Consider the following 23,209-nt stretch of genomic DNA (forward strand, 5'->3'; position numbering starts at 1 on the left):
GGCATATTGACCCAGACCCTGCAGATGTGCTCCCGGATTGGCGCATATGGAAAGGTCTCGATGAGGAGATTCTAAATGTGGTTACATGCCACATCATCACCCAATTTGGGGACTTCTTGAATAATCAAAATTTCCCATCATGCAAGTCTGGGAGAAAAGGCTGAAGTCTCCTACTAATGGCCTTGGCCTAGAAGAGTGATGGTCTCCACTGCCGGATCTCCAATCTGTCACCATCCTCCTTGGGAATCAAGTGAATCAAGCCCTCTTAGAGCCTCTCTGGCATGGCACCTTTGATCATAATCTCATTGAAGGCACCTCAAAGACCACCTTCCATGAGGTCCCAATGGCGAAGAAAGAAGGAGACTGGAAGCCCGTCCGCCCCCGGGCATTATTTTTCCCTAGGAAGTGTCGTCAATGCCTCTGCCAACACCTCAGCAGCAGTAAATGGTGTCAATAAGAATGACCGAAGAGAAAGGGGAACCACCTCCCTCGTATGCCACCAGACCCTCTCGCGTGCTTCCACCACCTGTGGATATGCTGGGGTACCAATGAGGAGGGATCGAAAAAAGTCTGTGGTCACCTGGGGGGAATCTGAAACAATAGCTCCATCCTGGCCACGCAACCTGCGAATACCGTCTCTCCTCCTATGGAGGCCGTCTATCTCAAAGAAATCCCATGTGACTCTACTGCCTGCCTGAGTCCAGAAAGAGGCCTTGGCATGATACCTGTACTCCACCCTCCTCTCCTCTATGGTTCTAATCTCCGTGCGAGCAACGGCAAGCCGACTCTCGATCCATTGGCTATCCGGGGACCTCTCCTGAAGCCGCTGTAAAGAGGCAAGACGACCCCGCAAACTCCTCTCCTGCTCCCGAAAACCCTCAAAGAGAAAGGGGTCTTGAATGAGGCTGTCCACAATCCTCGAGCTCACATGCCTGTCATGCCTCCAGGGGTCCTTTAAGGACAAAATAACTAGGACGTGGTCAGAAAATGAAGTGCCTGCCAAAATACCAATCATACCCCCTCAACTGCAAGCCTACTCATCAACATAAAATCTGTCAGGTCTAGAGAGATTGGGGCCGGTGCTCCTATCCAATCTCGAGAAGCAAAGGCTCCCACGGCTACGCCCTAACTCTAGAAGATGCCAAGGGTCCTGTCCCCTGACTCCAAGAATAATCTCCTCCCAGGCTAAGTACTCTGCTCCTGAAACTAGCCGTAGAGAGAATCCCTTATCAGATTTACCACAAAGTTCTTTACTTAAATCTGAAATTCACTTACTTATAGATTGCAGATGGAAGACCGATACCCATGGTGTCTATGTGCAGCTATTTGAGAGGGACACCAAGGTGCGGCAGCATGTCGTGAGGAGTAGTTGCCTGGGGAAAAGTTTAGTCTCCTGAAGAAAGGAGATGCTGCCTATGTAAAGGAGGCACAACCGCCTACCAAGGAGAACAACCACCCGCTGTGCTGGACACACCTGCCTGATGCGGAGGAGGAGGCAGCGTAGCCGCCTATGGATAGGTTGAGCAGCCGTCTGGAGATGGAGAAGTAGCCGCCTGTTTGCAGAGCACAGCCGCCGGCCGCCTAGCTGTAGGAGCACAGCTGCTGGAGATGAACATACAGCCGCCTGCTGTGGTAGGCAGCGCAGCCTGTGTGGCTGCCTGACTGGAGATGCACACACAACCGCCTTGTTGAGAGGAGATGGAGGCGCCTGCAGTAGACAGGCGCAGCCTGCTGGACAGAGATGAAGCAGCACCTGTAGGAGATATAGCACCTGGCTGCAAACTGCGCAGCCGCCTGCTGTGTAGTGGGCAGCCCACTGGATAACCAGCGCAGCCACCAGCAGAAGGTACAGCCGCCGCCAGTAGTGCATCAAAGCTATGGAGGTCAAAGACATCCGTGGCTGTCAATGTTAGAGAAAGAAAGAGAGAGAAAGACAAATACTCAAGTGAGAGAGAGATTGCATGACTCAATGATCAGTAGATTAGATTGATGTAAAGCCTTCACCAAATACAATGCTTTTATAGCCTTTGGAGGCTCATCTAGATGACATCATTCCTAATGTTAGAGTGGTTTCACACACACATATACACGGACACACAAATAGGGGTACACACACAAGACGAGACACACGCATGAAGCTTCAAATACCCAACATGTATGCATTCTAGTTCAGCTAGCATCACCATGTTTCACAAAATAATACCAAATAGTAACAAACTTAGTACCAAGAAATCCAAGTCATACGTTCAAGGTGTTGCCATTGGCCTTGCCATCCTGGGGATCCCAAAGACTTAAATGCCCATCTTTGTCTCCACTTACAAGTTGTTTCCCATCTGGAGACCATGCAATACAAAGTACCCAATTCGTATGCCCTGCAAAACCACACCCACCAACAAAGGAATCTTTAAAAATCAAAAAGTTGATTTGAATGACACCTAATATACTGTATCAGGTGGCAGGGTTTGAACTCATGCACCGGTTGGGAACGCAATGCCTTGGCCCCGAATTCCAAATTGAGTTACACCTTTGAATTTTATTGCATCAAATATTGAAAAAACTAAAGCCGCAAAGAGTGAAAAACCCAAAAAAATAAGCTGCTAGCAATAATTCTACACGAACCACAACCAGCAATACCTAACACAGCCATGCCCATCCCATAACAACCGTAACACTAACATTGGTGTAACTTGCGGTGCTAAATACTAATGGCAAAAATTGGTGGGTTTAATTTTGCGTAGAATAAGAAGTCTTCGATTAAGTATAAGAGAACAGTCAAGAGTCAAGAATCAACCAAAGGATCAAAATAGAGCCTATAATAAATGACAACCAGCCCTCCAGTAAACCAAAATAAAACATCAATCAAGTGATATGACAACAAAATCAACAAAATACCTTTACATGTGTGCAAAGGGGTCTGAGTATTCAGATCCCAAAATCGCACCGTTGTATCCCCTGATCCACTAGCCAACTGTTGGCCATCTGGGCTAAAAGATACTGACAATACTGCTTCTGTATGACCTGCACATGTGAAGATGAATTGCTTAGCTACATGCCTACCTCACTTCATCAAGATTGTTACTATCAGCAAAAAAGGCACAAAAACCTAGCATATGCATCCACCGTGTGCAAACAAAGCATGCAAGATTTTAAAAAAGAAATTGTTTAAGACTCTCTTAAAACCGCCAATGAGGTGATAGCTCAAGTGGTGAAGGTGTTTGTCTAGGACCAGGAAGTCCTGGGTTCAAAACCCCACTAGGTGCTTCCTTAGCTGCATCGCCTACGGGCGGATAAAAAAAGCACCTATGGGCAGTGAAAAATGGTAACTACGGGAGGATCTTGGGCCTAAGGCCAGTCGGGAAAAAAAAGACTCTCTTAAAACCTTTCATCTTAAGAAAGTGATGCAAAGGAGCATCATTTGAAAATATCGTGCATCCACTTACCTTTGTGGTGGATGAAACTCCATGTTAATGCTTGAAAATCGTTGGGTATTTTGGAGTCTCTGTACGTGTACCCCTGTTTGTGTACCCACTTGTGTCTGTGTGGGAACAGCCCCTAAGAGGGCTAAGTGTATTAGTGTGTCTGAACCACCCTCCATAGCTCCTCGTTATATTTTTGTGAGCGCTCTGAATCCCAACAAATGATAACAAAGCCTGGTTCTAGCCCAGTTAGGGTTTACTGTTTTTTTTGGGTCAGATAATGGTGACCATCTGCTGCTTCTCTGTGCCTACTGGTGTCCTTGACAGCAACCTGGAGCCAGCCATGGGGCATATTAGCACTGCCTATCAAACTTGACTCCAGCTTTGCCCAGTTCGACGTCGTCACCCACACCTGCTTGTCTACGCACCGGCCACCTACGCGCCACTACCGGCTCGTTTGCGCATCAACTTCACTCACCCCAACCATAAGGTTTTAATAACCTTACTAAAATGGCCACGTCAGCAGCAGCCCGCCATTTCTGCAGAGTTTCCGCCTCCAGCGAGACAGTTGTGTGCAGCACCAGTGCCCAGCACATTCACTGTATTGCCCAATTGTGCATCTCAGCCAACAAATATATGCTGCAGCCCTCCTCAGTCATCTTCAACCTGCAACGGTACAGGGCAAGGGGATTTCTTATTTTTTTAATGAAAATGTTTAATTAAAGCCTCTACACCCAATAAAAATTGGGCCTTTTTTCAAAATCATCACTTTTGCACCAAATACTAGCCCTGTGAAAAATTTTACATCAACATGGAGATGCACAGAGGCCACTTCTCTATAGAGAAGTCCACATGGCCGAAAAAGGCTCGTCTTCTTCTCATATGAGATGGTGTTTGGAATGTGGTCAATGGCTCGGAGCAAAAACCCGAAGGAAATAAGGGTGCAATTTGGCAAGATAAAACGACAAAGTACTGGCACACATTGGCCTTGGTCTTGTAGATAATCTAATTCATCGTGTAGATTTCAACAAGATAGAAAAAGAGGTATGGGCCAAGCTTGAAAACCTATTTGATAATAAAATTAACAACTCTGACAACAAATGTGTGATGGTAACGGAACGAAAAGACCTTAAACCTAATGTTTTTCAATAAACCCATTGGTCTTGACTGCTCGCTGAAGCTCACGCTCCCCCCCCCCAGCTCACGCTGACTGCACGCTTTCCCCCCTCTCCCGCCATCGCGTCTGCTCCCCCCCCCCCCTCCCCCCCGCCTGTACTCGCGCTTGCCCCCCCTCCCCCGCCTGGCTGTCCTAGCCCCCCCCCCCCCCCCCCCCCCCCCCCCCCGCTCCTTCGCGCCCTCCCGCCTTTCTTCAGCACCCCCGCCCCCCTTTTCGCCGCCTCGCCTTATCTTCCCCTCCGCCCCTTGTTTCGCGTTGTTTCCGCGTCCCCCCTAGGGGCTTTTTTGTCTTCGCCGCCTTACCTCCTTTTTTTCTGATTTCTCCGTCCCCTGGGGTCTTCCTTTTTTGTTTCTTTTTGCCTCCCGCCTTCCCTCTCCGTCCTTTGTGTGCCGTCCTTTGTGTGCAGCTCGGCTCTTGCAGGACTCTCCACTTTCGCTCCGCCTTCGACTTAGCTTCAGACACTGATGGAGGCTCCTCCCGCCCCACCTCAGAGGGACTCTCCCGCAGCCCCCTCGCCCGCCCTTGAGGATACCCCCATCAGGCTTTCTCTTTCGCCAAAAGAGGAAGCGAGCCTCGCCGCAGAGGTGGAACGCCTCCAAGCACACTCCACCATCTGCCGTATAGTCGGCACTCGCCCCAGCAGAGGGGAGATCCAGGATCTTCTCCAGGCCCGCCTTCTTGCAGATGTGGGCAAGATCCTGGACGTTCAGCTACTGGGCCGTGGTCACTACCAGATCGAGTTCGAGACCGCCCAGAGCGTGGCCAAGGTCCTAGCCATGAGTCCCCTATACATCAAGGGTGCTCGGGCATTCTTTAGACCTTGCCAGCATGGCTTTGACCCAGCAGCGGCCGAGCAGGGAGAGCGCCTTTTCTATGTTACAGTTTGCTTCCCTGGACCCCGCCGCGAGTACCTGCCGCTCCTTTCTAGGCTAGGAGCATTGGTGGGTTCGGTGCTAGAGACAGGCCCCACAGCAACTACAGTGGTGGCCAGAGCAGCTGGGCTACCTTCGGTTAGAGTTTTGGTTCCCGACATCTCCTCCCTTCCGAAGGTCATTCAGCTACCTAGGATAGGGGGGGGGGGATGGATTGATCAGAGAGTGGAGTTCTCGGGGCTCCCGAACCAGTGCTTTATTTGCTGGCAGATCGGCCATCTGGCCAAGGCCTGTCCTCGCAGGAGACCCCGACCCTCACCGCAACAGCAAGCCCCTGATGGCCCGCCCACAGATGCGGCTCGGCAGGCAGCCTCCGGGACACCTGCTCAGGCCACAGAGACCTCGGAGTGGCAGCCTGGACAGGGGCGCCGTCGAGGGAGACAGCCACAGCAGCACGCCCAGAGACTGGTGCAGCAGCAACCACAGTCTCAGCATCACTGGGTTCCCGTGAGGAACAGCTTTGCTCCCCTACAGGAGGAGACCCCTGCGACGACTGAGGACCAGGAGATGCCAGCACCCCCTCCTTCACCCCCCTCACCCCCACCCCCCCCCTACCGCCTCGATTCCACCTTCGCCGCCTCCCGTCCCCGCTCCGGTTTCGGCAGCGGCTGCTTCTCCACCCCCCTCGCCCCCCCCCCCCCCCCCCCCCCCGCCTCGGCCCAGGCAGTCCCCTGGCGTTCACCTGCAGTCCGGAGGGCTCTGAGCACCGATCTTGATCGAGCACCGCAGAGGAGACTTACCATGCCGATTCGGGCTTCACGGATATCATCTATCCGCAGTCGGTTGAGTCGCCTCGGCACTAGACAGCGCTCGGAGGCTTTTGATTACTCCTTCACACGGCTTTCTCGAGCAGAGGGCCCCCATGAGCCAGCACCCATCCTAGTTCATGTAGTGATACCTCCGGCCCACGGGGAGGAGGCACTTGATTCAACGGTGGCCTTCTCGTTCCCTCTCTGTGGCCCATGCGACCGGGAGTGGACTCTGGAGCTCGCTCTTAGCACTTTGAAGACTCAGGCAGTTGAGTTTTCCCACCATGTGAGCGATCTGGAGGTGACAGATGTGATAGGCCGACTATGGGAGTTGGCTCATTTTTTCTTGGATCCCGGGAGTGTGGATGCCTCAGGGATTCGTCATTTGGTCGTTCGCATAGTAGCAGACTTAGCATGCGACCCTGGATATGTATGCATACACGAGATTGCTCTGTCTGAGCGGGAGGCAGTCGCCATGGGGCACAGCCACTAGCGCCATATCCGTGATTCTTGCAGCACACCGGGTGGGCAGATTCGTAGCCGCTCGGATGGGGACTATTCTCCATCCAAGCCGCTGGCGAAGGCCCGCCGTACGGCTGAGACAGCATCCACCTCAGCAGGTCATCCATGAGGATCATCTCATGGAATGTACAAGGCCTTGGCGGAGCACATTATATACGCTATCGTGGTTGCTTGAGGCAGGAGCTGCAGAGATGCCTGGTTGGTGGCAGTATTGATATTTTGATGATGCAGGAGCACCACTTGGGTGAGAGCAGGATCCGGAGATATGGTTCGGTGATGCCTGGTAGATGGGACACCTTTTGGTCTGCAGGGTTTGGCCCTTTGGGTGGACAGGGAGGAGTATGCATGGTCATTGCAGATGTATGGCGGCAGGCCATTGTGGATCGAGGGATCATTGTGCCTGGTAGAGCACAGTATGTCATTCTGAGGATGCATGATGAGCACTTGGGCGTGCTCAACGTCTATGCGCCCAACCATGCTAGTGCCAGAGCAGAGTTCTGGACCCAGGTTACGGATGCATTGCCAGAGGCCGCACATTGGTGTGTCGGGGGGAGACTTCAACATGCTTGAGGACCCGGCCGATAGGGTGCGAGGCAGTCATGTTACAGTGCACGGCACGGAGCTTGCAGCTTGGGAGCGATTTTGCATGTCACTGAGGATCACTGATGCATGGCAGCATGGGGCCTTCTACCGCTCTCAGGATAGTCTTAGTTTCTCTCGGTCGAATCGCCGGCAGGGAGGGACTAATCTATCACGGATTGATCGCTTTTATGTGGGCGACTGGTTAGGGGAGCGAGGGGGCTCCGTTGGCATTCTCGCTGGCACCTCATTTTCAGACCATGCGCCAGTTATTTTGACACTTGAGGAGAGGACACGGGAGCCCAGCCTGCAGTTGAGGATCCCAGAGAGGGTACTTACAGATCCTACTCTCGCTGAGGACATTGAGAGGATCTGACATGACAGTCAGTGCTCAAACCAGGATGCAGCAGGCCAGTGTGCTCAGGGACTCATCGAGCTTAGCTCTTTTCAGCACGCTGCAGCTTTGACATGGCTGAGAGAGACTCGCGAGCGGGAGCATCGGCTGAGACGCAACCTTGCTTCGCTTCAGCGCCTTCAGGAGCAGCAGCCTGCATGTGAGTGGGTGGCGTCCCAGCTGAGCCAGGCACGCCAGGAGGTTAGAGAGGCAGAGGAGCAGAGACATGAGTTTCACTATCGTCGCCAGGCCTCTCAATGGACGCAGCTTGGTGATAGAGTGACTGGAAAGTTTTTTGAGATCACTGGACCCCGCCATGCTCGAGCAGGAGTCCGTCAGCTTGGGAGGCCGGACGGATCCGTAGCTACTGAGCCCGGGGAGATCAGAGCCATTGCCACTGGGTTCTATAGAGACCTGCTTTCAGCGGAGCCAACCACTGAGGCTCGGGATGCTTGCAGACAGACTGTGTGGGCCCATGTGCAGAGGAGGGTCACAGATCGTATGCGTACAGCTCTGGGTGAGCCTCTTTCAGAGGTTGAGCTTGCTGAGGCCTTGAGGGTCCTGCCGCACCATAGTTGCCCAGGGGAGGACGGATTGACGCCTACCTTTTTTATGCGCTATTGGGACCTTTCGGGGCCAGGCCTCCGCAGGGGCTTTCAGTATGTTTTGTACACTGGGGTGATGCCACAGAGCTTTTCAGAGGGCTTGATCTTTCTTATCCCCAAGGGGGAGGGAGTATCAGATGATATTCGACATTGGAGACCTATTACGATCCTCAACACTGTCTACAAGGTCTTAGCAAAGGCCTTGAGTTTAAGGATCCAGCACTTCCTGGGGGAGTTGATTCATGCCACCCAGACAGGATTCGTCAAGGAGCGTAGTATCCTTAACAACATTTTCACCTTCTGGGAGGCGACGGCCCGAGCTAGATTTCTTGGTGAGGACTTGGTCGTGATGCTTCTCGATTTTGAGAAGGCATACGATAGAGTCGATTGGGGTTTCTTAGAGGGCACTATGCTTCGCCTCGGCTTTGAGCCAGGTTGGATTAGAGGGGTGGCGGCTCTGTATTGCACGGCTCGTAGCCAGGTGTTGATTACAGGAGGACGGGGGCCGAGTTTTGAGCTGACCAGATCAGTCCGACAGGGGTGTCCTCTCGCCCCGTTTCTATTTCTCTTCTTTGCTGAGGCTATGAGCATGTATTTGACGGCAGAGGAGGTTGGTTTGAGAGGACTCCAGCTCCCAGTCCGGGGGGAGGACCTGCTCGATGCTGAGTTTGCTGACGACACGGGCTTATTTTTGCATGGCCAGGAGGCCAATCTTCTTCGGGCAGAGCAGTTGCTCCAGGTTTTTAGTGCAGCTTCGGGAGCATTGATCAATTGGCGCAAGACAGTGGCCTTTTGGATCAGTAGCGCTCCCACTCCAGCATGGAGCCCAGACCCCGGTTTTAGATGGATTCCTCCTGGCACAGCAGTGCGATATTTGGGATGCCAGATTGGACTAGATTTATCACCCGAGCAGCAGATTGCTCCGCTTCTTCTGAGCATTCGGAAGAAGCTTTTGTATTGGAGTACAGCTCGGCTATCCTTGGCTGGGAGGGTGGTGGTGGCAAATCAGGTGCTTTTAGCGACCATGTGGTACATTACGTCTTGCTGGATCTTCTCGAGCTCTTGCATCAGCCAGGTACAGAGGCTGATCAGGAACTTTCTTTGGTCCAGGCGGGACGGTCAGCCAGCTCGGGCAAAGGTTGCTTGGGCAGTTATTACACTTCCGATGGCCCAGGGAGGCTTGGGCATTATAGATCCAGTCGATCAGAGTAGAGCCTTATTGGGGAAGCTTATTGTTCGGGGACTGCTTCCAAGCGCTGAGCCTTGGAAAGAGCTTCTTTTGCAGCAGCTGCAGGCTCGGGCTCCCCCAGCAGGGGACACTTGGGCACCAGAGATTCGATGGATCTTCATAGAGATGAGGAGGACAGGCCTTAGTAGAGGATGGGAGGACAGATTTGCTTTGAGCATCCTGAGAGCTTGGGAGCTGCTGAGACCGGGGCTCTCTCAGAGACCTCCTTCTTGTGTTGAGGAGCGGGCCAGACAGCCGCTCATCTGGAGCCCAACGGTTCGCACAGAGCAGGGTCATATGGTGGGTTCTCGGCCTCGTCTAGCTTGGGGACCTTTGGCGGCAGACCCAGCACGTAGCTTTGGAGACTGGCAGGCCTTTTGCAGTCTCCCACAGGAGATCCACGTGGAGGGGCTGAGTCACTTCAGAGGGGGGTTGATTATGAGGGATGATATTCAGGAGGCACGGGATCTATGGGACCACAAATAGGAGGATGGCAGTCTAGAACTACAACGGGACTTTGTGGTCGGACATTAAGGGATTCAGGGAGACTTTTACAAGACGGAACATCATCTTCTACATAGAGACACACGACAGCCAGGAGAGGGGACCACCACATGTATCCGGATATTAGTGGGAGCCAGCTTCCTAGGGGGAGACCTAAACAAAGAAGGGGTGGGGGGATCGGGAAGAGTAGCAGTTTTATTCAAAACTGTAACACGCGGAAGATTTGGGTAGTCTTCTTTCAGCCCTAAACACTCCTGAAAACCATCAAAAGCAAAACGCAGATATAGAGAGAGAGTAGAGAGAGAGAGATGTGCTGGCAATTCAGTATATTTCTATGATACAAAAAGGTATCTGAATCTGCAGCCATGGGCTGCCTTACATAAAAGGTGATGACACCTAAATCTGTCCCCTATGGGACTCTAATGATCCAATCCCCTAGTGGGAGAGAATGATTAAAAACAAGGAGCACTTGGGCTATTCATAGCCCCTTTAAATGCATGGGGAACTGGCCAACTGCTGGTCGGCCAGTTCATAAATTCATTAGTGCTCTTTTAAACACAGCCGACTGGATCACTCCTGCGCATGCTGCTGCCTGACTGTACTCCAGTCCACACACACCCTAGCGCCTGCTGCTGCCCCTATGTACTGGTTCAGCCGACCATGGCTATGGGCAGCCGACACCTTCTGCAACCAGCCGACTCTCTTCTGCAGCCAGCCGACTGCACTTATCTGGATCATGCGCTTCAGCTGTCTGCTTCCTTCCATGATCCCCACTGGTCCTGCTCCACGTCCACTTCAGATGATACACCTGAAGCTCTGATTATTCTGGTTCTACCTATCTTCTACTGGTTCATGGTCTTTATCTGTTTGCCCCCTTCTGGATTTAGCCTCGAGAAGGTCCATGGCATTGCTTATGCACATGACATCCCCCTCTGCTAAACTTGATGACGGGAATCCAACCTGCTCTTGGATGACTGTCATCATCCCAATCCTTTTCCTGAAGTCCCTCTGTCCTCCATCCATCCCTGGCAAACCCTTTTTCTCTGAAAACCCGGCTTGTTCTCCAAACCACTCTGTCTCTGATGGCATCTGGTGTCCACCATCCATTCCTGCCCTGACTTTGAACACCGTCTTGGTCTTCATTCCTGGAACTAAGTCTGGCACTCTCACATCACCCTTGGAGGATCAACCTCCCTTGGGACCGTTACCTTAGAACCTATCTGGCTCACGGAACTACCATCCCCATCTGGCACTGTGGAACACCACCAACAAACCTCCTAGGAGTTCTTCCCGCTTCTGTGCTCCTTGCCTTGGGCTTCGCATCTGTGTACTTTCCTGTACCTTGGACCTGTACACCATTATATGGGACTGATTCAGTATTTAGCTTGGCTGAGCCTGATGCTCGGATACCAATGTAACACGCGGAACATTTGGGTAGTCTTCTTTCAGCCCTAAACACTCCTGAAAACCATCTGATGCAAAACGCAAATATAGAGAGAGAGTAGAGAGAGAGAGATGTGCTGGCAATTCAGTATATTTCTATGATACAAAAAGGTATCTGAATCTGAATCTGCAGCCATGGGCTGCCTTACATAAAAGGTGATGACACCTAAATCTGTCCCCTATGGGACCTCTAATGATCCAATCCCCTAGTGGGAGAGAATGATTAAAAACAAGGAGCACTTGGGTTATTTATAGCCCCTTTAAATGCATGGGGAACTGGCCGACTGCTGGTCGGCCAGTTCATAAATTCATTAATGCTCTTTTAAACACAGCCAACTGGATCACTCCTGCGCATGCTGCTAACCGACTGTACTCCAGTCCACACACACCCGAGCGCCTGCTGCTGCTGCCCCTATGTACTGGTTCAGCCGACCATGGCTATGGGCAGCCGACACCTTCTGCAACCAGCCGACTCTCCTCTGCAGCCAGCCGACTGCACTTATCTGGATCATGCGCTTCAACTGTCTGCTTCCTTCCATGATCCCCACTTGTCCTGCTCCACGTCCACTTCAGATGATACACCTGAAGCTCTGATCATTCTCGTTCTACCTATCCTATATTGGTTCATGGTCTTTATCTGTTTGCCCCCTTCTGGATTTAGCCTCGAGAAGGTCCATGGCATTGCTTATGCACATGACATCCCCCTCTGCTAAACTTGATGACGGGAATCCAACCTGCTCTTGGATGACTGTCATCATCCCAATCATTTTCCTGAAGTCCCTCTGTCCTCCATCCATCCCTGGCAAACCCTTTTTCTCTGAAAACCCGGCCTGTTCTCCAAACCACTCTGTCTCTGATGGCATCTGGTTTTCCTCTAGTCCACCATCCATTCCTGCCCTGACTTTGAACACCGTCTTGGTTTTCATTCCTGGAACTGAGTCTGGCACTCTCACATCACCCTTGGAGGATCAACCTCCCTTGGGACCGTTACCTGAGAACCTGTCTGGCTCACGGAACTGCCATCCCCATCTGGCACTGTGGAACACCACCAACAAACCTCCTGGGAGTTCTTCCCGCTTCTGTGCTCCTTGCCTTGGGCTTCGCATCTGTGTACTTTCCTGTACCTTGGACCTATACACCATCATATGGGACTGATTCAGTATTGAGCTTGGCTGAGCTTGATGCTTTGATACCAACGTAACACGCGGAAGATTTGGGTAGTCTTCTTTCAGCCCTAAACACTCCTGAAAACCATCTGATGCAAAACGCAAATATAGAGAGAGAGTAGAGAGAGAGAGATGTGCTGGCAATTCAGTATATTTCTATGATACAAAAAGGTATCTGAATCTGAATCTGCAGCCATGGGCTGCCTTACATAAAAGGTGATGACACCTAAATCTGTCCCCTATGGGACCTCTAATGATCCAATCCCCTAGTGGGAGAGAATGATTAAAAACAAGGAGCACTTGGGTTATTTATAGCCCCTTTAAATGCATGGGGAACTGGCCGACTGCTGGTCGGCCAGTTCATAAATTCATTAATGCTCTTTTAAACACAGCCGACTGGATCACTCCTGCGCATGCTGCTGCCCGACTGTACTCCAGTCCACACACACCCTAGCGCCTGCTGCTGCTGCCCCTATGTACTGGTTCAGCCGACCGTGGCTATGGGCAGCCGACACCTTCTGCAACCAGCCGACTCTCTTCTGCAGCCAGCCGACTGCACTTATCTGGATCATGCGCTTCAACTGTCTGCTTCCTTCCATGATCCCCACTTGTCCTGCTCCATGTCCACTTCAGATGATACACCTGAAGCTCTGATCATTATGGTTCTACCTATCTTCTACTGGTTCATGGTCTTTATCTGTTTGCCCCCTTCTGGATTTAGCCTCGAGAAGGTCCATGACATTGCTTATGCACATGACATCCCCCTCTGCTAAACTTGATGACGGGAATCCAACCTGCTCTTGGATGACTGTCATCATCCCAATCCTTTTCCTGAAGTCCCTCTGTCCTCCATCCATCCCTGGCAAACCCTTTTTCTCTAAAAACCCGGCCTATTCTCCAAACCACTCTGTCTCTGATGAAGATCTATGCATCTGGTTTTCCTCTAGTCCACCATCCATTCCTGCCCTGACTTTGAACACCGTCTTGGTCTTCATTCCTGGAACTGAGTCTGGCACTCTCACATCACCCTTGGAGGATCAACCTCCCTTGGGACCGTTACCTGAGAACCTATCTGGCTCACGGAACTGCCATCCCCATCTAGCACTGTGGAACACCACCAACAAACCTCCTGGGAGTTCTTCCCGCTTCTGTGCTCCTTGCCTTAGTCTTCACATCTGTGTACTTTCCTGTACCTTGGACCTATACACCATCATATGGGACTGATCTTCAGCTGTCTGCTTCCTTCCATGATCCCCACTTGTCCTGCTCCACGTCCACTTCAGATGATACACCTGAAGCTCTGATCATTCTGGTTCTACCTATCTTCTACTGGTTCATGGTCTTTATCTGTTTGCCCCCTTCTGGATTTAGCCTCGAGAAGGTCCATGGCATTGCCTATGCACATGACAAAAACACACTTACACCCCATGGTTAGCATAGTCAGGAGGGATGAGGAGGCCCACTACATGTGGGTTCGGTTACAGATTAAGCCTCGACATGCATCTATGTGGCAATATGCTATTTCGTCCTGGCTTCTCCCACATGAGCAGAGAGAGTCTCCATATATCTCTCTCCGAGGACATCACTGGCTTCTTGGGATTAGGCGAGGTCCTCTTGATCATTGTATACCATCCACACCGGATCCCGCCATATCCACAGTCACCCGCACCCATCTTCAGCATGACCTTGATTTGATTTACATTGATCACTTATACCGCCACATAGCCACTCTTGATCTCTCATCAGCACTTCCAGCCATTACCACACACCTCATATCCATCCTGCAAGACTCCACAAGCAAGCTCTTCCACACACTCTTTGCTCCCCAGCCAGAAAACCACCACAAAACCAGGGGGTTTACAGCCTCAAAAAGGGTATGATGATGAGTGTAGAGTCATGAAGCTTCACCTCCTTCATGAAAAGGAGACCAAACAGATCTCTGCACGTGACGTGCATGGTCGCCTGTCCTACACAGAAGAAGCAAGCATTCTCAGCAAAGCATGGATCACAATTATACCGAATCTTCTTGAGTGCGCATAGCTCATACACCACGTCTTAGAGAATTATCCGAATCAGTCCCCCACCAGAATAATCTCACAAATCTTCTTGAGTGCATACAGCTCATACACACGGCACATCTTGGAGAAAAATAGGACACCCACCCCATCTCAGACCCTCCCACTTAAGAGACATACGCCCATCACTTATCCCAAATCAGCCCCCACAAGAATTATCTCGAATTCACCACCCTACCTCCACCAATCTTTTCACTGTGACCAATGTCACCAAAGCCTTGTTGAAACTACATAAAGGTAAAGCCAAGGACCAGGAGGACCTCCGTACAAAGCACTTAGCACATGGATCGCTCTTGTCCTTGTGCGGATTTTCAACAAGGCCTTGGGCGAAGGCTTTCCCCCTTCTTGGACCACACATATTGTAACAGCTAACTATGTGGTGCGTGATTAATAATGATTGACACTAAGCTACAGTAGTTAAAGCTAATCACATGCACAATGATGACACACAGAAATAGAAGAGAGACACTCTTTACTTATTCTACTCTTAGTGTATATTACCAAAACATGATGTATATACAATGATTCTTTAGATCACTTAGAATGTTGTGTGTTAATGCTACAATGTATAACAATATCTGTATTCCTTGTATTTATGGAAGTTGCATGTTAATGCTACAATGTATAACAATATCTGTATTCCTTGTATTTATGGAAGTTGCATGTTAATGCTACAACGTATAACACTATCTGCACTTGCTGCTCCAAATCTTTGCACCGCTGAAAGGTCATGTGTTGGGGCTGTTGGGGCTATTTACTGCTGATCCATGTCTGGGCTTGCCTTTCCCATGCTTGAATGAATGAAGAATGACCATAGACCTCCTTTTTTTAGGGATTTTGATGGCAAGCCGTATGCTGGTCGGCCGCATCGGCTCAGATGGATCACAGCACCTTCTTGCACCAACACCAGTGCACTTTGAAGGAAGAAAGCAGAACCACGCCAATGAGGTGATAGCTCAAGTGGTGAAAGTGATTGCCTAGGACCAAGAGGTCCTAGGTTCAAAACCCCCCTTGGTGCTTCCTCGGCGGTATCGCCTACAGGTGGATAAATAAGCGCCTACGGGTGGCTGTCTACGGATGGTGAAATTTGGTAACTATGGGAGGATCTTGGGCCAAAAGGCCGGTTGAAAAAATAATAATAATAATAAATAAATTTATTAAAAAAAAGAAAGCAGAACCACAAACAAGACTCCTCGGAAGAGCTGCACCAAATCTGTATCCAGCAGTACTGTGCAACACTTGTATGTCTGAACATGTTTGGTGACCTTTTTAATGCTGTTTTATGACTTGAAAACGGCTGATGCATTAGTGGCTGGAGTGTGATTCGTGGAGTTTTTCTAGGCCTCTCTCTCTAGTGTTCTTCCCTTGGGCTACTGAAGGATACTCAATGACCTGCAGTGTTTTTTTATGGACGGTTGGAAAAAAATTGTAGAATCTACTTTTTTCTTTTTGCAGACGTTTGTGGTTCAAGAAATACAGCAAACATCTATCTTGTAGAATCTACTTTTTTCTTTTTGCAGACGTTTGTGGTTCATGAAATACAGCAAACATCTATCTTCTATTCTCAAACATAAAGTGTGTGCATCTAAGAAGAATTTCTCAGCATGGGGAGATTCTTCTTTGAGCATGTGAAGTGCATAATAATTCTCCTACATGGTATCAGAGCTTTGGCTTTGCCCACAGGTTCTTAGCACAGGACCATTAAAGAACACATCCAAAACTAGAATTAGAAAGACATATTGCATGAATGCCCAAACATAGACTACTCACTAAGTACATATTACAAGAGTAAACCAGGGAGGGGAGAACACCTGCTATTGTAGCAGAGCATCGTGTCACGGGGCGAATTCTGAAGACTGCCTGAGGCTGATAAACAATCCGCAAAACTTGCTCCACGGAAACTGTAAATGTACAAACAATCTCACTGAAAAAATCATGGCTGGTTAAATACAATCTGCACAACAAGCTAAAACCCCAACAATCAGCATGAACTGATCAATTTCATACAAAGGTCCTTTTGTAAAAATATTCATCAAATACCAAATGATCTGTACATATACATACAACCGTGCGTTCATAGATCTTACTCTTTGTTGTACTCATAGGTCCACATAGAACGCAAGCCTACTCTTTCTCTAGTTTTTATATTTCCATGATGTTGTTGTTTTTGTTCTTGATTCAGACTAAACATGGACATATGTAACACTTTTGTTCTCATAGACCCATTAGGCCTTTAATAAACGTTAATAAACTCCCTCTCATTGTACCCACATGAGCCCATGATGTATCTGTATCTTGTATTCACATGTTATCTGGGCATAGATAGCTAGTTTTTTTTTCTTTTTCCATGATTCAGGATTCTCATGGATTCATTGTACTACTTATCGGTCTCACAGACCCATTGGGTCTGTTGAAGACGTTAATATTACTCTCTCTCTCTCTCTCTCTCTCTCTCTCTCTCTCTCTCAGTGCGTGCATGTGTATGTGTGTGTGTGTGTGTGTGTGTGGGGGGGGGGGGGGGGGTGTTTTTTTGGGGGGTTCCCCTGATAAGATTGGAATATATTCAAGCTTATAAACAGATTGGTAATCTATTGAAAGCCAAACCAACTCCATGCACTACTTGATTCTCCTAAAAAGATTCTGATGTTGTACACCAAAGAAGGGTTCACACATGATTGAGATCACCAAGAAAAACAAGATACTTCCATACCTTTATTTTGCAGGAGGTAGGTTCCAAGTTGCCCTACAAGCTCTTGGTCATTTACATAAAAAGCATATGGAACTTTCTCTTCCTGTACAAAACGACCGGAATGGTATAAATGTGCTGAAAAAGGAAGAGGTGTCCTACATGCTTAAGCAAAGTGAGATTCATGCAAGAATATACAATGTGCATGAATACTGTAGCGGGAGATGCACAGGATATCCACATTGAGTCAAAAAACACATAAGACATTAATGAAACGCAACAAAATAAAAAATGTGTGTTCCAGTATGACCAAGCACTAGTAGTGATCAACCATGATGCCATATGTCAGAGCTTGATGAGGTCACAAACCCATCTGAGGACCTCGTCCTGCGATGGCTGTGAGGGGAAGCCAAACTCATGGATCGCCCTGAGATCAAAAATGGTCCTCTTTCCAGGATAGGGAGTGGAGCCACAGGGGGCTGGCCTCCTTTGCTGAGCTCTAGGTCTCGGACACGTGTTGCCCAGTGTCTAGTACAGCTAACCATCTCAAGATCGCAACAGAGACCTCTTATAGCTGTCGTCTCTTTATGTGTGCTCTGGAATGCTGCCCCTGCACTTACTCTGGGCCAAATGGCACTCTCAACTCAACGTTGTCCAGCACTATGAAAGAACAATATCATTAGTGTCTCAGTTTGGCTCAGGTCCTCTTGCCTCCTATGTTGCCTCATGAGCCAATCTTTGTCTGTATCTCGTGTAGGAAGAGAGTCGCACATCTTTGGTCGCCATACTCTATAGCAAAGGGGAGGCAACTCTCTCTCTGAACAGAAGTGGAAACTGCTGCTGACTGAAATTGTTGCTCCAATGCTGTACAAGGCTGAAACCTGCTATGCTACTCCTGATCCAGGGTTGGGGCTTGCTTATCCAACCCTGAATGACTGATTAATGACCCAAACCCTTCTTTTATAAGCTCCCATGTGCTATGTCACAAGCACCCATGCACTGAGGTGCCATGTGACACACTAGCTCATCATCAGTGCTATACTTGTACAGATTTAGTGCCTTTTTAGGACTCTGTGTCGTATGTTGTGACCCCTAGTCCAGGGACATGTCAAGCACGAGCTACGTAGGTCTTTCCAAGCCCTAAGTGTCAGAGTCTGAAGGGGGCCAACCAAGGGCCACCATTAGCTAACTCAAGAGGCGCAAAGATTGAATATTGGCATGCGGGCCAACCATAGGCCAGCCCACTGCCCCGTCGGCCAGCAGCAAGCCCACCAGCCACACACATGAAGAAAAGCGCAATATAAAACAGGCCGACAGCCCCTACTAGAAACCGACAAGCATGTAGAGGTTCCTATATAAGGTGCCTTAAGTCCAATGCTAAAATCATCTCAATTCTCACACATCTTTGGTAGTAAACAAGAGCAGAATTGTGTGTGCCTAAGTCTCTTGACTTGTGCATACATACTTTTCAGCAAAGCACTTCATTGTGCTTCAGTCCAAGGCATCCCGAAGTCTTCTTCAGCATTCAGCCTTCATTCTTGCATCTCCCTCGGCAAATCTGGGTATGCATAAGGGCTTCCAAAGTGGCTGCAAAGTTGTCTTCCGTCTGCTTGATGGTTCAGCCGATATTTGGTCTACCTCGTCCTTGTGTTTGGCAATCCTCAGCCAACACTCATCAGTAAGTTTTCTGCATTGTAAAGAAGTTCCCCAAAGCAATAAAGAAAATACTCCTACTTGCATGTCGTGTGCAAGACATGTGCAGGCTATTCTCAGAGCTATTTCCTTGAGGGGCAACAAGATAAAGAACCAGATAGAACCAGTTTTGGACTTGACTGTGGAGCTATAGAAGCTAAGGTATGGGCAGGAAGGCGGTGGGACTACCCAGGAGGCTGTCGGCCAATGTGCATGAGGAAGGATCTCTGTCGGCTGCAGCTAGTCGGGTACTATGTCCAGGGGACCTGGCCGACAGCAGGTCGGCCAGCCCACCAAGGCATTCAAGGCCTATAAATAGGCAAGGCTATGCTTCTTGTCAAGCATTCAGTCCTGCCTTGGAATGGGTCATAGATTTAGGACTAGACTAGGTGTCTTCACCTTTTTGCTGAGGCAGCCTATGGCTGCAAGACTTGTACACCTTTTCGTACATTATGAATACTTAGCTATCTCTCTCTATCTTCTCTATCTTCTCAATGCATTTTGCATCAGGTTGTTCCAAGATAGTGTTCACTATTTAGAGCTGAAAGAAGACTCCCAGAGCTTCCGCATGTGACATTGGTATCAGAGCATCACGCTCAACAGGCTAAACATTAATTCAATCCCAGATGAAGGTGCACAGGTCCAAGGTACGAGAAAGTGCACAAGTACTTGTTCCAAGGAAAAGGAACACAAGGCATGGAAGAAATTCCTAGGAGGTTGGTTGGTACAACATCTAAGGGGAATAGCAATCCTGTCAGTCGGGTACCACTTGGGGCACACCAGGAAAGGCTTTCACTTAACGGTTCCAAGGGAGGATGATCCTCCAAGGGATGAAGTGAGAGTGCCACACTCAATACTCAAGAAAAGAAGACCAGAAAAAGTGTTCAGGGACAGAGCACGAAGGGAAAGGGGACAGGATGGAACGAAGGGAAAGGGGACAGGATGGAACAGATGCACAAATCTTCATCAGAGTTGGAGTGGATTTGGAGACTAGGCAGGGTTTTTAGTGAAAAGGTTGCCAGGAAGGGAAGGATGATAGGTTGGGACTCCACGAATAGACAATGGGATGATGGCAGTCATCCAAGAACAGAAGTTGGAAGTTGGAATCCCGTCATCAAGTTTCGTAGAGGGGGATGTCATGTGCAACTTGCAAGACATGTGCAGGCTATTCTCAGAGCTATTTCCTTGAAGGGAAACAAGATAAAGAACCAGATAGAACCAATTTTGGACCTAACTGTGGAGCTATAGCAACTACGGTATGGGCAGGAAGGCGGTGGGACTACCCAAGAGGCTGTCAGCCAGTGTGCATGCGCATGCGACTTTGCGGGAGGGGGCCCTTAAGTGGGTAGATTGGGACCGAATCTGATGTCGACTCTTCATATTTTCTCTCTAAAACTCTTATCTCCTGTGAATAAAGATCAAAGTGTATTGCTTCATGCTCACTAACATGAAGGTATACAGAAGGCATTGTGCGTTACACGATCATACTGGTTCCATGGTACATCGGTATCAGAGCTTCTCGTTGTGACCACCTAGAGTGAGAGCATTCCATGGATGGTAAAACTAAAGTCATTTAAAACCACCCAACCATCCACCATGTTAAGAGAAGAAGAAAGAAGCTTCAAAGAAGACACCACCACAAAAGAAAGTGTCCACGAAGACACCACTTCAGAAGAAAGTGTCCAAGAACGCACCACAAAAAAAGTAACGCTTCCACAAAAAACTAAAGTTTTCCTTCAAGAGTCGATGGATCAAAACAAGCTTCTAAAGTTACAACTTCAGCAAGCGAAAGAAGCAGAAAAGCCTAAAAAGCAAGGTCCCCCACATTTTGAACTCGTGCTTCTTCTAATGGAGCAGGAAGGGAAGGCCAAGGAAGCCAAATGCAAGGATGATAAAGACTAGTGCCAAGCAAGACGCGTGGCTCTGGAGCATCAACACAGTCTCAATCAAGAAGCAGAGCTGATACCCGCTCTCCAATGCTATTTGATGATAAGCAAGAGGGCGAGGCTGAAGGGCGAATGAAAGCTCTAATCCGTGCCTATGACGCAGCAAAGGTATAGCAATTCATTGTCCTTTTTGATATGGGCAGCTCCAAGGGTGCCAACCCTCCGCAGTTGGCTGCTAAGATGGGTTGTACCTTGGTATCACACCATCTCGTTGTGGACAAGTTTCATGTTCAAAAGGCCACATTTTAGCGAGATTTCATTTTTTCACCACTTTTGGGTGCAACATGATTCTCGGCATCCAATGGTTTCGAGAACTTGCACCCATTCGCGATTGGCAGTAGGACACCTTCACAATTGTTAACAGTTTACCTAAGCCCATCATAATTCACGAGGATAGGAGCATTCTTGAAATCCCACTCATTTCACATGTCCATGCCCAACGAGCAATCAGAAAAGGAGCTGAGTGTGCATTGATCTATGTCTGCACTCAGCAGTCCGTTGTTCAATCAGCAACACCGTTAGAGAAACGGTTCACATATCTCCTTCCAAGGTTCCAAGACATCATGTTGAGGGATGACCTCTCGCCCAAACTCCCACCCAGTCGTCCTAAGGATCATCGCATTGAGTTGGACCCCGAGATAGAGCCACCCAGCAAGTTCCCCTATCACATGTCCAAAGCGTTGGAGGGCAAGCTTGTAACATGCGGAAGCTTCGGGGGAGATTGGTAACTTCAATGCTCAGAAAAAACAGCACACTTGACGCGACAAAATTAACGCACAAAACTGAATATAGATGCGCAGAAAAATAGAGAGCGAGATAGAGAGAGAAAGGGAGAAGAGGACACAGTATTGGGTCCTAAATACCCTTAGTAGGGCCCCCACCACGTATGGTGTATTTGCTTTTATTAGAATGATGTAAAATACTGAAATAAAAGACTGACTAAACCTTCTTGGCTGAAATGGATCTCTGCCCTTGACCTTCAATCCTTCACCCCTTCTGCGTTAGCTTGTTAGCTTGTTCTAGGCTGTCCTAGCCCTTGTTTCAGCTTCAACACTTGATGAATGATGAGATAAATGAAATGATTTGTGGGCTTAGGTATTTATACCCTTCTGGACAGCAGTCAGCTGGCTCTACAGCAGTCGGCTGTCCCAGAATGCTCCACGACTGGAAAAATAAAGCATAAAAGCCTAATAAATGCTGCGCAAGACTACACACCGGGCTGGGCACTAGGCGCATGATAAACTAGCTGCTGGGCACTGTGCGCATGATAGATTGGCTGCTGGGCAGCCTGTATGGGCTGCCCCACACTTCCCCTACAGTCCCTTAGGGCTGGGTAACCAGTCAGCTACCCTTGCAAGAGCCTAGGGCTGTCCTACAGCCCTCCTATGGCCCTCCCATGGCTGGTGGGTACAGCCAGGGCCTTCCTGGCCCTTATAGGTGTGGTCTTACACTTTCCCCATACCCACAAAAGTCCTTGGGGTAGCCCTATGGGCTGGCCCCCTTTCCTATATGCAAGCCCTAATTGTCTACACAGTGATCTGGCATCCAGAATCTTACCAGATACACAGAACCGTTGACATCATTCCAAAGGGAGACTCACAGCGCGGACTGGCATTGTTTCATGTGCAGGACAATGCACACCTGACCTTGGACTCATGTGCAGGACAATGCACACCTGACCTCGAACGACTGGAATAGAACCCTGGCTGACTCGTCCTGGACTGGGCTCACATGGGACCAGCTTTCCATCCCAGGTCCTGCACCTTCTGTACAGATATGTCTACGTGGCATCCAAGTGCGGGATGCACGTGACAGAGCTGGGACAACCTTTCCCAATTACTCCAAGATGGATTTATCCGCTATCATCGCTCGTCACCATTTGCCGCGCCCAGAGGACATTCTGGAGTGTCTCAATGGTGCTAAGTTATTTTCTCAAGAGTGGCTACCATCAGGTTTGCATCTGTAAGGCCGACATTCCAAAGACAGCTTTCCGGACCAAGCATAGCCATTATGAGTTCGTGGTGATGCCATGTAGTCTCACCAATGCACCAGCAATGTTCAATAAGATGATCTCTTGGGTGTTCATGGAGCTCAT

The 23,209-nt window shown here is 49.3% G+C and overlaps 1 protein-coding gene across 1 annotated transcript in view; it reads right to left on the reverse strand.

Annotated features, from left to right (window-relative positions):
• LOC147608808 (WD-40 repeat family protein / notchless protein) overlaps window positions 1-23,209 on the reverse strand; it is a 100,680-nt gene that overhangs the window by 46,382 nt on the left and 31,089 nt on the right. Inside the window, exons 2-5 of the mRNA XM_086788200.1 lie at window positions 17,501-17,582; window positions 16,602-16,691; window positions 2,893-3,018; window positions 2,245-2,372 (exon numbers count right to left, since the gene is read on the reverse strand). Coding sequence (XP_086644326.1) covers window positions 2,245-2,372; window positions 2,893-3,018; window positions 16,602-16,691; window positions 17,501-17,582 — 426 coding nt within the window. The remainder of the gene's footprint in view (window positions 1-2,244; window positions 2,373-2,892; window positions 3,019-16,601; window positions 16,692-17,500; window positions 17,583-23,209) is intronic.

This window comes from Cibotium barometz, chromosome 52, assembly GCF_041138505.1.
Source record: "Cibotium barometz isolate CiBa-2024 chromosome 52, ASM4113850v1, whole genome shotgun sequence".
In the NCBI taxonomy this organism is placed as follows: Eukaryota; Viridiplantae; Streptophyta; class Polypodiopsida; order Cyatheales; family Cibotiaceae; genus Cibotium; species Cibotium barometz.